Below are 13,008 nucleotides of genomic sequence, written 5' to 3'. Positions count from 1 at the left end.
GGATCCCTGTTTAAAAAAAAACAACAACAAATGAAATGTGAATTTTCTTTCTGCAGAAACATTGGGAGTTCCCATTTCTATTGACACTACTTATCTTGGTTCTTTCCAGATTTTTGCAAAGACATGATATAAAATATAACCGTTCAGAAGGCAAAGATAACATTGTAGGATCTCGAATAGAGCCCCACCTCAGCTAAGAGCTAAATATTGAGAATCATTCAAAGAATTTCAAACAAGAAGCCTGGCTTAGGGGGTCACGTGTCTGTTTAATCTGTCCCCACTGCATGGAGTGTGACACGCAGCACACGCAGGGAATCAGAACCCCACACGAGGTTAATAAAAATGTACTCTGATTTGATGAAATGATTTATGATTTCTGAGCTACTCCTCTATAAAGAAATTTAAAGTGACTGAGAATATGAGGGATTATCTGCTGGAATGCACTGTGAAGCTAGAAAAAGAAGAGCAGGGAAATATTTGTGAGTTCAAAAAGCTTTTTGACATCTGCTGTTTCTTTTTTTCTTTTCTTTCTTTCAGATAGTGCAGAAAATATGGCATTTCTTTCCTTCTGATTCCAGTCTGCACAAAACCCCAGTCCTGAGCCAGGCACATAGTAGGCCTACAGCAGGTGGTGGAGAAATGAGTCTGAGGTATTGTAATATTACTTCAGGAGCACATTTGTACTGTACTTTCATATTTTCCTATGTTAAGCAACTGCACACACACACACACACACACACGCACGCACCTCCCCTGTTTTTGGGGTTGGGAGTGACTTTTATTCTATACAAAGGTTTGGTAGATCAAGGGGTGGAGTGGGAGCGTGTGTGTGTGCAGTGACCTTCTCAGAAGGGTACTGGACACCCTGCCAGTCTAGGGTCCTGAGTAAAGAGTAAGGCCCAACCTCCGCCACCCGTTCCCGCACCGCCTGTCTGTTGTCTGGGCATCAAGAGAGGGGACATATTACTGGGGGCCAGCTGCCAGAGCCAGGCGGGGTCGAGAGAGAGGTTAAGGTCGGGGGAGAGGCGGCTATTGATCCGGCGTGGAATGCGAGACAGAGAGCGCAGCAAGACTAAAGGGGGAGCTGTGAGACCAGACATTAACAGCTTTCAGCGCTAATGATGCCCGTGCCAGACGGGCAAAGGGAAAAAAAGGAGACTGGAGCGGCAGCTGGGATTGCTCGCTGCCTGCACCCGGCAGCCTCTCGGGCGAGGAGGAGGAGGAGGAGGAGGAGGAGGAGGAGGAGGAGGAGGAGGAGGAGGCGGCGGCGGCGGCGGCGAAGGAGGAAAGGGAGGAGGGAGAGCAGGGGGAGGAGGAGGGGGAGGAGAGGGCGAGGGGGCCAGCGCAGGGCTGGGCAGGGGCAGGGCGGTCTCTCCCCGGCCGCCGCGAGGTGGAGCGCGCCGGCGGGTGGCGGCGTGTCCGGCCCTGCGCCGGCCCGCCCGCGCGTCCCTCTTCCCGCCGTCGGGGCAGCGCGGGGCCAATGAGGAAGTGCTCCCCGGGTCCGTCGCGGCCCGCGCCGCCCCCTGCCCGCTACTTCCTGCCAGGGGTGGGGCAGGGGTGCCCCCTCCGCAGACCCCGCCGGCCGAGCTACAGCCGGAGTTCCTGAGCGTCCTGCGCAGTACGCGGAGGGGCCCCCTTTCTTGAAGGGGGCTGTCGCGTTCCCCCAGGCCACAGACCGGGTCCCCAGTCCTTGTAATCAACGTCCAAGGGCCGGGGTCGCAGGTTGGGATTTTGGGCGCCGGACTGCCGCCGGAGCCGGGCAACAGGCATGCCGCGGCGATTTGAGTCAGACCTGCCCCCGGCGCTGTGTGACCTTGGGCAAAACGCTGACCCTTTCTGGACTTCACAGCGCCAGTTCTCGGGCGGAGAGCTGACAGCCCTCCCAAATTCAGGAGTGGGCGGGTTGGGATGACCACTTTGTGGTTTTCTTAAGAAGTTTATTAAAGGTGCGCGTGAGCATTTTTTCTTACTTAGGCCACTTTCCTGGAAAGATTTTCACGGTGGGGCTAGATGGGGAGAGGGAGAGGTGCTTCTGGACTTTGGACCACTTGGAGGTGGGGTGTGGGTGGGGGTGGTGGGCAGCTGTGTGTAGTCGAGGTGGGGGGAATGCCGACTCCTACCCACCCCCTCCCTGCCCAGTCCCCACCTCCTCGGATGCCGACCCTGCAGCCCAGTCCGCAAAATTGCATGCTGGGGCACATTTTATTGTTATTAAATTTTGGAGGGGGGTGGTGGTTTGGACAGGGAGTTCTTTCTCTTCTCACTGCGCTCTAAGTTGTTGGTACCTTCGCCCCACCCAAGACCTTGGGGGCGAGCAAAAACTCCATGTGTCCCCCAAGGAAAAGGACCCGAAGGAGGCGGCGCGCCCGGAGGCGTCACCACCCAGCCACTCGCTTGAGTGAAGCCGCCAGAGCCCGGCCTGGGGGCGGGGTGGGGTGGGTGCAGCTGGGCTCGCCGGCGAAGCCCAGCCCTGAGCCAGGCCCCGACCCGCCCTGGCCGCCTCCTGGCCCAGACCAGAGGAACCCTGAGATGGGAGAGGGGTCCAGCGCGCCCAGCCATGGGGCAGGTCATCAAACAGACGAAGTTGGCCGCGGCCTGGAGAGGGACGGGGCGTGGGGTGGGGGAGATGGCCACGCGGCTGCGGCCTGGCCTTGTCCCCAGGCCACGGACAGGCCCCCACAACTCCTCTTGTCCTCGCCGGCTGGAGATCAAATGGCTGACAAGGCAGCTATGTCCTTCCCAGTCTGACGGGCGATTTCAAGTCCTGCCCTGGGCGGAGGCACACTGGAGGTGGGGGTCTGTGTGTGTGGGGGGGGGGCACGTTACTTCCAGGTTTCAGTAATTGTTGGGGGGGGCGAGAGGGGGACTGGGGGACCTGAGGGAGTCCCCCGCACCAGTATCTTCAGAGATCTGACCACGCCCACTTCTGGGTCAGCCCTTGCGAGTCCCTCTCCCACGCGGAGCACTCCTGTCCCCTTACCCCCACGCCTCCAACAGAGCCAGGCCTCAGGGGGTGGGATCCGTGTTTGATCCCAAGGAGTTAATGGGGGGAGCGCACAGACTTGGATGAATATTTCTTACGGAATGGGACTCACACAAGGTCTCATGTTGCCTTTACCCCGATTGTGCTCTTAATTCTTTCCTTCTCTCAGTATCTTTTATTTTGTCCACTTGGCTCTCCCAGAGTTTGTAATATCAAGATTTCTGTGGAGACACTTTTTGGAAGTTTAACCCCGACCCCCCAATAAAACAAAAGTAAAACCAACCAAGCTACTTCTCCAGCGAGGCGAAACAAACTGACCATCGCCCCCAGTCCCCGTGTCGACCCCAGTCCTTTTACACAGCCCCTCCCCCTTTCAATCCAGAAGAGCTTTTGGATGGGTGGGTGGGGACTTGTGTTGATTCAACTTACTTCCACGCACTCAGCTCTCCTCCTCCTTTCTCAGGGGGTCCTGCTCCCAGAAGGGGAGGAGGGATGAAGAGGATTTTCTTTTATTTAAAAATATCCTCCTCCTCCTCCCCTTTTGCGCTGCCAGTGCACAGGGAGAAGAGGAGCGCACAAAATCGCTGTTTGCACGTGTGGCCGGCCTGGACTGCGGGTGTGCGCACGGGCGAGTGTGTGTGTGTGTGTGTGTGCGCGCGCGCGCGCGCGAGTGTGTCTCTGTGTGTGCTTTCTTGTTCTCTTACAGGGTACAATGTTAAAAAGCCACCGCTAGTCGCCCCCAGTGCTCCGACTCTCTGGGTCTTTTTGTCTCTAGTGCAGATTAAACGTCACGTCCGCACTTGAACTTGAATTTTATCCCATTGTACAGAGGCAGCCCCAGCCATAGAGAGACCGAGAGCTCCCAGAGAACCCGGACTCCGCCATCTTCACGTTGCAATCTATAGCTCCCAGTCCGCGCCCGCACCGACCCAGGCGCACTGGGCGAGCCGCCCCTCAGCCCCGCTCCCCCCGGGCCCGCGGCGCCAGGGGAGCGCTGGGGAGCGCTCGCGGGGACCCGGCAGCTTCTCCGGCCGGCGCCAGCCTGCCAGGTGAACTGGGAAGGAGCCGCTCCTGGAGTCCCCCCAGAGCCTCGGAAGGGTCAGTCTCCGAGAAAAAAACAGGCAGCCCGCAGAAAGCCCAGAAACAACCGAACCGGGGCAGTTTTACATTGCTTTGGGTTTTTTGAGGGGGCGGGGTGAGGGGGTACGAGACAAGTCCCCAAGTTTTCTTTGCTTTTTTTTTCTTTTTCTTCTTCTTCTTTTTTTTTTTATTTGTTTGCATTTTTTTCTCCCCCACCCCCCTCCTGGTAGAAGTGCGCTTTCCACCTACCAGAGCCTGAAAGAAAGTGTCAGGAGCCGGTGCAAAATCCGGTTAAGTTCAAGAAGACGTTTGGAAGTCCAGGAGGCCAAGCAGTTTGAAGAAGTGTAAGCGAATTTTTTCCTTCAAAAGAATATATTTTTAAAGAAACCAGCCAGTCCGCGGCAAGCAACAGCAGATTTTTTTTTTTTTTGGCCTCTTTCTCCTATTTTGGATCGAGAGATTTTTCTTTCCTTTTTTTCCTTCTCTTTTTCTTTTTGCAAACAAAGCAAAAAACAGCATAGAAGAAAGAGCAAAATACAGAAGAAGAAGAGGAGGAAGAGAGGGCAAGAGAGGAAGGGGGGAAAAAAAAAACAAAACACCAACCCAGGCAGAAGAGGCGGCGAGGAGGCGCGGCGGCGGAGGCAGCGGCAGCGGCGGCGGCTCGGACCCCCTCCCCCGGCTCCCCCCATCAGTGCAGCTCTCCGGGCGATGCCAGAATAGATGCCGGGGCAATGTCCCGCCGCAAACAGGGCAACCCGCAGCACTTGTCCCAGAGGGAGCTCATCACCCGTAAGTGTCTGCGGCGTGCGCGCCAGGGGCCGGAGGATGGGGCTCCGGGTGCCCGGGGCTGGGTACACAGAGCCCGGCCGAGCGCCGGGGCCGCCCGCGGACTCGCAGAGGCAGCGGCGGCGGCCCAGAGTATGGGGCGGGGGGGGTGCTGGGGGGGCATAGGAAAGTTTCTTTGCAGCCCTGGGAGTCGGAGCGCTGCGCAGTCAGACGCGCTTCGGGTTCGAGGGCCTGCGGAGCGGGCTCCGGGCCGGGGAGGGGGCGCGCAGGCTGGAGGAGGTGTGTGTGCACGCGGAGCCCGGCTGGACGCTCGCCCCTCCGAGCGGCGTGTGTGGCGGCGGCGGCGCTGGTGGCGGGGTTTGGAGAGGAGGGGGAGGGGGCTGGGGGAGCGGAGGGGGAGGGGGGAGCCGGGAAGTGGGGAAAAGTTGGCGAGCGCGTGGGTCCGCGCTGACGGCGCGGGCGGAGGAGAGCGGGGTGCGCTCCGGCCTAGGAGAGACGCGGGGCGAGGGGCGGCCGCCGGCTCCGGGTCCCTGGTCGCTGCACCCGCCCGGTCAGGGCGCCGACCACGCCGGTCCTAGGATTCCGCCGCCGCCTTTCTCTCCTCTCCTCCTGCTATTTGCAAAAGAATCCAGCTGCGCGGCTGTTTGCTGGGCTCATGCCCCCACCCCCCCATTTCCCCACCTCCGTCTGTCTCCTGGGATGATCTTGTCTTCTATCCCCCACTCCAAAAAAAAAAAAAAAAAAAAGGTGGGGGGTTGGGGGCTGGTGAAAAAGCCCCGCCACGGGGAAAAAGAAGGATTGTCAGCTAGGATTAGGAAGACAGGGATGTGCTTGTAAAATAGGGAGAAAAAATAAAAAGAAGAAAGAAGAAAGAAAAAAAAAAAAAAGAAGAGAAACCTATCAATCTCTTACCCATCTTTCTATCTCAGTATCTTTCATCTTCCTTCTCTAAATAAACAAGGCAGGTCGCAGTGGAAATCCACCGGCTGAAATCGTGTGGATTTCAAGCAAGTGGCCCGGCAGGCAAAGTCAGGCAGCGGGGCAGAGACTCCGCAGCTTCCAGCGCCCCAGTTGGGTTTATTTAGAAAAGGGAAAAAACGAGCGCGAGCGGGCCAGGTACGGTGTTTGCAGGGGAGCTCGCCCCGAGTAACCGCACAGTTGCACGGGAAGGTCGGCTCGCAGCGCTCCCTGCCCGGCGCAGCCCGCGGGGCCGCTGCTTCGCGGCGCGCGAACATCTCCCCGTGGTCCTTTCTCTCGCGGTGCCTAGGTCGCCGTTGCCTTTTTTTTTTTTAATTGCAATAGTAATAAAACATCCTCTGGGTGCCATCGAGACCGTGGGCAGGTTGTGTTCCTGCAATCCTCCAAGCGCCTCGTCGGGCTGGGGCCGGGCAGCCCGCGCGGAGCTGGAGAGGGCTGCAGCCGCAGCCGAGGACTGGCTGTGGGGCGGCCGAGAGCCGAATATTTATGTTATATTTTAAAAAATTTAAATAAATAAATAAATATATAAAGGGGCTCTCCCCTCCCCTGAACACCCAGCGTAGGAGCCATCTGCTCGGAGCATTGCCGCTGCTACTCTCCTTTGTTGCAGCAGATACGTTAGTAAGAATTTGTGGATTTATTATTGTTTTTTGGGGAAGGGAATAGATTTTAAAGTGGGGTTCGCCTGGGGAGAGGGATGCGTTTTTGGAGGGAGGGAAGAGAACTTCTCTTTTATTTTTTGCCATTGTAACATCAAAGAAGACTCACTGGTTGCCTTTTAAACAAAATGTTTTACAACCAGATTTGAGCCTGGTTTGATCAAGGTCCTTTTGGCCAGTTGACATTTCATCCTTTACCAAGCCGAAGCTGTCCCTCAGCCCTCCACACCCCCACCCCCTTTAGATGGTGTACTGGTTGTTACAATGTCTATATTTGCAGAGGTTAATTTCTCTGGGAGGCAGTTTGCCCCTCTTGTAGCCTCTGTATAATTGCCAGGGTTGTTTTTGAGGAGGGGGAAGTTTGGGGGGGGTTGGGGAAGGGGGAGTTGTCAGGGCTGCATTGCCAAGCTGGAAGCAGCGAAAGGAGCCAGGAGTGTTTGCAGTTGTGTGTAAGGGGGGGAAGAAGCAGGTAGGTTTGCTTTGCTTTTGCTCTCTCCCCCTCTGGCATTCCTGGGACATCAAGAGAAAGCCCTGGCCAGAAGGACTGGTGGCAGCTGGTTGTGGGGGACAAGGCGTGCCTGGTGCAGCATCCTTCCATCCTTCATTTGTCCCCTCTCTCGCTCAGCCTTGCTCGGAAAGGTGCTGGGGAAAAGCCGCTGCCCCTGGAGCAGGGAGGGAGGGAGAAGAGAGAGGCAAAGGAGAAGAGGTGAGGAGGTGGAGGCGGAGGAGGAGGAGGCAGGGGCAGAGGAAATCTCGCCTGCCTTTCAGGGGCACATGGAGCCCAGGGCATGTGCAGGGGGTCAAGCAGGGAGAGTGGTCCAACCAGTTTTCAGACAAGGCTATTTATTATCAAAAAGCAGCTGGCTTCTCTGTTTGTCCTGTGTCACCCGGGAGGTGGGAGTGCGGGCAGGGGGATGGCAAGAATTGGATGCAGTTGAGGTTGCATGGCCTGTGGAAGTGCCTCTCCACAGGGGTGCAAGAGTCATGGCTTTAGGGTGCTCTGGAGCCCTGGCCAGCAAAAACAAGTGCTGTCACAGCCCTGACCCCGGGGTTCACATTCTAGATTTTAAATGCGAAAGAAACTACCCAAAATGTGGTGCAGCTTCGGTGGGGTGGCAGCCCCTGGTTCTTTAGAGACAATGTAACTTAGGATGACTGCTGGTCTGGGAGACAGGAAGAGCACACAAACAGCAAACAATCTTGGGGTGGGGGGCATTGCAGAAGAGCTCTATAGTGAGCCTTGTTAAATGTACAGACAGGGCCCCAGAGAAGAGAAGTATAAAACAGGGTGGGAGACAGCTGGGGATGAAAACCTGGGCTTCTGGTTTGTTTCAAAATGTTTGACCCAGATGGATATGGCTTTTAGAATGGGAGGACGACAGACACAGCTATTAATAAAAACAAACACAAAACAACAGTGACAATACTGAGGAGGGAGGAAGAGGGGCAGTGGCTGACCAGGCAGAGGGAAGGGCGCTGAGCCTGCAGTGCCAGACAGGGAGAGTAGGGGAAATTGCATGAAGTCCCGTCCACGAAGGAGCTCTGAGGCTTTCCGAAGAAACTAAGATGTCCCTAGTAAATTATACAACCGTAGCAAAGGTGATTTTTTTAAACAACCTACCAACAGGTTTCCTTGGAAGATCAGTAATTTTGTGTATGAATTCACAATTTTGCAAAACAGCTAGAGACCCAAGGTTTGACACGGAAGTTAGGCTAACTGTGTTAATTTCACGGTTGCCTTTTAAATTGGGTTTTGCTATAGCTGTGTGTTTTGGAGGCGGCTGGGTTCACAGTGACCTTAACTCTCTGGGGTATAGTGTATCTCCAGTTGCCCACAATCTTTCAAGATTGGGCCTCCGATAAATTTCATAAGACATGGGCCCCTCTTTTTTGGGGGGGTACTTGGGGGGGAGTGAAGTTTGTCTCCCTTCTGCACAGAAGGGAACCCCATATCATTAGAAGTGTGATATAAGTCAGCTGCTCTGATTCCACGGGAGAATAAAAATGTGTTCATCAAAGGTGTTATGCCAGGCTGATTTTATTCATTTGTAATTCACACCTGAGAGAAAACAGCCGTGAGCGTATTTTAACAACCCTTAATATTTTTAAAGGGTATTCTTTCCCTCCCTGAATATTATGTACATATGCATATTTCTTTCTTTGAGGGTGGGAGCTTGCTATCTCCCTATGCCTTGGCCTTGGCGATTTTTTGTGTGGCCTCCAGAATATTTCGTACAAGAAAACGAGTCATTTCTCAAGTGCTAGAGTGAATGCAGTTGCTTTGGTGAAGCCGGCCTTAGGAACATGGAGGGAGGCTGAGGTCAGATGGCTGGGTGTGGCGCTTTGCTGACCAGGTGCAGGACTCCACGGGTCTCACCGACCGAAGAGAAAGGCCAGCTTTGGGTGTATCTGACAGTAATTAGCGGTATGTCTCAGGTGAGATGGAAGCATGCGGAACAGTTCATTTACAGATATCAGCTTCCGACTGTAGAGAGCACCAGTTTCTAGCGCCTTATCAGTCTCAAGCTCTTGGCGCTGTCTTTTAGCTTAGAACACGTCTTGCACCAGGCCTTCCCTTTTTCCTTTTCATCTCCTTCCTTGATCGCTTTGCATTCTCTGTTGCTTGTTGTGATAAAATACTTTCCAAAATAAACTTTCAGTTGAATTGGCTTTTGGTTGATGGCAAGCCTGAAACGCCGAGCCGCGCCTGGTGCCACTTGGCAGCTAGGGGGAGCTCGGTGCCCGTGTCATGGCTTGGCGCCTTCGCTACAATGGGCCAGGAACGGGCTTCCATCAGCAGCCGAGGCAGTTTGCCTTGCTGCAAAATGTCTTAAGTGTGAAGTTGTAATATTGATTTTCCTGCAGAGATTCGAGCAGGACAAAATGAGAATATAAGTTTGAGAAATCTATTTTCAAGCTATTGGCATTGATTTACAAGCCCTCACTAGGCAGATGGGGGCATTTTTCTTTTTTTCTCTTCTTTTCCTGCTTTTTAAACAATTAAAATGGTTAGTTTTGAATGGGTGTGTTTTCCCCTATGAGTCTGTGGTCTTGACTTTATGAAAATTCCATTAGGCTGTTAAGGCATTCGTGATGGAATGAGGGGGGTCTGGGAAGAGCATACATCATTTTGTCCGTTCCTGTGTTGCATGTCACAGACCCAGGGAATGGTCGAGAATCACTGCTTTTGGGAGTCGTGCTCCTAAAACAGTTTGATGAATGGAAATCCTTTTAGCTCAGGTTTTATAACACTTGGATTCTCAATTCCATTTATTAGGTAATGTTCCCACTGTACTAAGGGAAATAGCACCATTCCCCAAAGATATCAAATGCCAACTCAAATAATGTGTAAAACTTTGTTTGGAAGGAGTATAGGCTTGCTAGACCCAGCGTTGCTAATACCTTTCACCCCAAACAGTGCCCTTAATGGATGGCTTTTAATGAGACTCTTTCTCTCCTAAACGTGTAATTTAGTGCTGGGGAATATGTGTGCTTTTGATCACGGGATTTCTGGATCTATAATGTCTTCTCCAAGTTCAAGAAATCTGCAGACAGCACAGTTAACCTCGAGTCTTATGCTTGAGTTCAATATATGGGCAGAAGAGGTTGCCCTGAGACAGGAAAGAGTGCTTTATTCTAACCTGAAAGAGAAATAAATTAGGTCAGACAAAAGCCTAGTGCTGTCATCAGCTGAGAAAGAGCCTTCACTCTCCAGTACAGAGGGCCAGCAATTTATCTGATGATTTCTCTACTTCATTTAATGTTTGAATTGAGCCAGTTGTAAGCATATCGCGGCAGCGAGCTCATTTGACAACTCAAGAGATGAAGTGGTACAGTCACCTCGCAGCCTTGGGCTGGGCAGTGGCCTTTGGCCTGTAGAAAACCGTTAAAAAAAATTCACTTTAGAAATCCCCAATCCTTTGCCTTGGAACTTGGGAGAGTCTCACAAGCTGTAACTAAACACAGACCACAGATATGACGATGCTTGACAAAAACAGTACATGTGGGGAGGGTAGAGATGGGGTTCTTGACCTTTGGAGGCTACCTCCTGCCTCCCCTGTGGCTTGAGGGAGACCCCTCTGGCTGTCCGGTTAGGGCCTACCTTTAGCTGAAGCTCACCAAGGACTTGGGACTCCAGGTTTGATGTGGGGGTCACATCTGGGAGGACAAGGAGAAATAAATGCTCTCTGGGGACTGCACCCAGCACCACACGGTCAAGAGACTGCTGCCACCTGAGCATCCTTCTCTGAAGGTGGTGGTAGTTGTAGGCACACTGACAGATTTTTTAATGGGGCGAGGGCACAGAAGAGAACCGGGAATGAATGTCTGTCGTAGAGCTGCTCTGAGTATGGCTTTGTCACTTCTTTATTTACTCCCACGACTGGGTCTGGGGTCCTCGGTGTTCTGCCCCTTCCACCCTCACCCCGCTCCCCACTCCCACATATCTCTCTTCTTTCCCAGGGAGCCAGATGCCCGTGAGACCTGCTCACGTTCTGGTTCCCATTCCTCTACCCCTCCCCTAGAAAAGCCGTCTGTTGACTGCCTCTCTTGAGCAGTGGTGTCCCCAAGGCGTGTATACAAAGTGCCAATAGCAGGCTATTTGGAGACCCACGAAAGTGGAGGGACACACTTCTTCACACTTCTTGCATCTTCTGCACAAGCCAGTTTGGGGGGGGAGCGGAGGCGGGGAGAGAGGACAGCATCGTTTTTACTGGCAAGAGTGACACCAGATCGAGGTTTGATTAATGGTGCTGCATTCACCGGGACTTTTCGTCCGGCATTTTGACATATGCAAGTCTTTTGTGCAGTTGCTGAAATTCAAGAAATTCATTCTTTATTTCCAAGAGAGCTGATAATCTGCTTGGGTGTTGAATTAGCCAGCCTGAGCTATTTTAACTATAATGAAATGCCAGACCACACAAAATTAAGTAACTTCAAAGTGAAAAAAAAAAAAAGCCTCTGTTGTACACAACTTTTTTATGACCCCCTTCCACTGAAATAGAAATACATTTGCGGATGTTCTGATGAGTTCTCTACTAAGACAACGTGCAAAAATGACTCAAGAAAGTTGAATGCCGATGTTATTGTGATTAACATGTGCTTCAGAAATGGACGTGCTGCTAGGATGATTTTTTTTTTTTTTTAATGAGGTCATGTTTAAATTTCTACCTTGGATGTGAGATACTGAAATGGCTTGTGTCCTTGCTATTTTGTTGCCAGCCTCAGAGGATGTCCTCCAGTGAAAGGTTTGCAGTCCGGTGTCCTGTATGGAGGATCCTTTTTCTCTTCCGCTTAGCACCTTTAAAAAAGGAAAGCATTAAATAAAACAAATCTCTTCATTTGGCCTCAAAGAGTGCTTTTATATCCCGTCATTACGAGCCCTGTTGTGGCTCTGAAGATTTAAGGCATTTGCAGCTTTGTGGACTCTGCTGAACGTGCTTGGAAGAGTTTCTATGGTGGTAAATCTTTTTTTTTTTTTTTTCTTTTAAAGCAACTATTTTATTTATCAAAACATAGGTCACTCTATTCTTTGGTTTTGTGGACTTGGCTTTTTATTAGTAACCTCTTAGTAATGGACAGGATCTGTGAATGCACCTGAACGCTGTTTTCCTTATTCATTTGGCCTTTTTTTCTGCTTTTGAATGGGTGAGAACAGGCCCCCTGAGCTCAGTTTTTGGAATTCTAGAGAAGTGGATGCAGTGTGGGGAAGGGAAGGTTGGACAGTCCATGGCTCGAGTAAGTATTTTTCAAGGAGCTACTTTTAATATGCCAAAGTATCCTGAAACCAGGCTGGGGTGTGTAGGGCAACATGTATATATGGGGGTCTTTCTCCCACTGTCAGACTTTCCCCTCCAGAGTCTGCCACTGGGCTATGTGACTGGGTTCTTCCTGCACCCCACACCACCTCCCGGGGTTCAGGAATCCCTGCCTTCCTGGAATGCCGGCGAGGCTCAGGCCTTCCCCTGCAGGCCCCCTCAGCCAGACCCCAGGTTATTTCCATCGGTTGCTGACAAGGTCGTGTGCCCACAGTCTTCTTCCTGCCTTCCACCCGGGTGCCAGAAATCTCGACAATTTCACTTGAGGCTCGTGCTGTGGTTGGCATGGAGCAGACAGGGCCTCGTGGGGTGGTGGCTCTGGCGTGCACCCTTCCTTCCAGCCGTTCTGAGGGTGGTAGGGAGGAGGCCTTTGGAGGGTGTGAGGGAGGTGCGCGGCCTGGGCCAGCAGCTCTGAGACACCTGGCCCGGCTGCACTGCTCCGCCGTCCTCCTGAGAGGGCAGGTGGTCAGGGGAGGGAGTTCATCTGTACGACATGGCTTGCTTCCACACGCCAGGCTGTGTCCTCCCAGGGCCAGTGGCGGTCCTAGGCCTTGCTGGCTGCAGGAATTCTGTGGCCAAACGGGGCTGGGGCCCGGACAGTGTCTCCCACCCTCAGATGTGTTCTAACCCCTCCTGGCCCTGTGAGGACATTCCTCCTAATGCGTGCCTCGCTGGGCTGACGGGCTGCTCTTATCTCTGCCGCCTC

At 53.0% G+C, this 13,008-nt stretch overlaps 1 protein-coding gene across 7 annotated transcripts in view; it reads left to right on the top strand.

Moving 5' to 3' along the window:
• Window positions 1–4,591: 4,591 nt before the first annotated feature.
• The window catches only part of BCL11B (BAF chromatin remodeling complex subunit BCL11B), a 93,236-nt gene continuing 84,819 nt past the window's right edge, over window positions 4,592–13,008 (top strand). For 4 of the 7 annotated variants that reach the window (XM_032405899.1, XM_032405897.1, XM_032405898.1 and 1 more), the window contains exon 1: window positions 4,592–4,852. In XM_032405899.1, coding sequence (XP_032261790.1) covers window positions 4,795–4,852 — 58 coding nt within the window. In that variant the 5' untranslated portion in view covers window positions 4,592–4,794. Of the gene's footprint in view, window positions 4,853–6,363; window positions 6,445–6,880; window positions 6,956–11,289; window positions 11,946–13,008 lie in introns of those variants that run through there. The other 3 variants (XM_032405900.1, XM_032405903.1, XM_032405901.1) reach the window with 3 other exon arrangements.

The sequence above is a fragment of the Phoca vitulina genome, unplaced genomic scaffold (genome assembly GCF_004348235.1).
Source record: "Phoca vitulina isolate PV1807 unplaced genomic scaffold, GSC_HSeal_1.0 scaffold7, whole genome shotgun sequence".
In the NCBI taxonomy this organism is placed as follows: Eukaryota; Metazoa; Chordata; class Mammalia; order Carnivora; family Phocidae; genus Phoca; species Phoca vitulina.
This window is presented reverse-complemented; position numbering and strand designations above follow the sequence as displayed.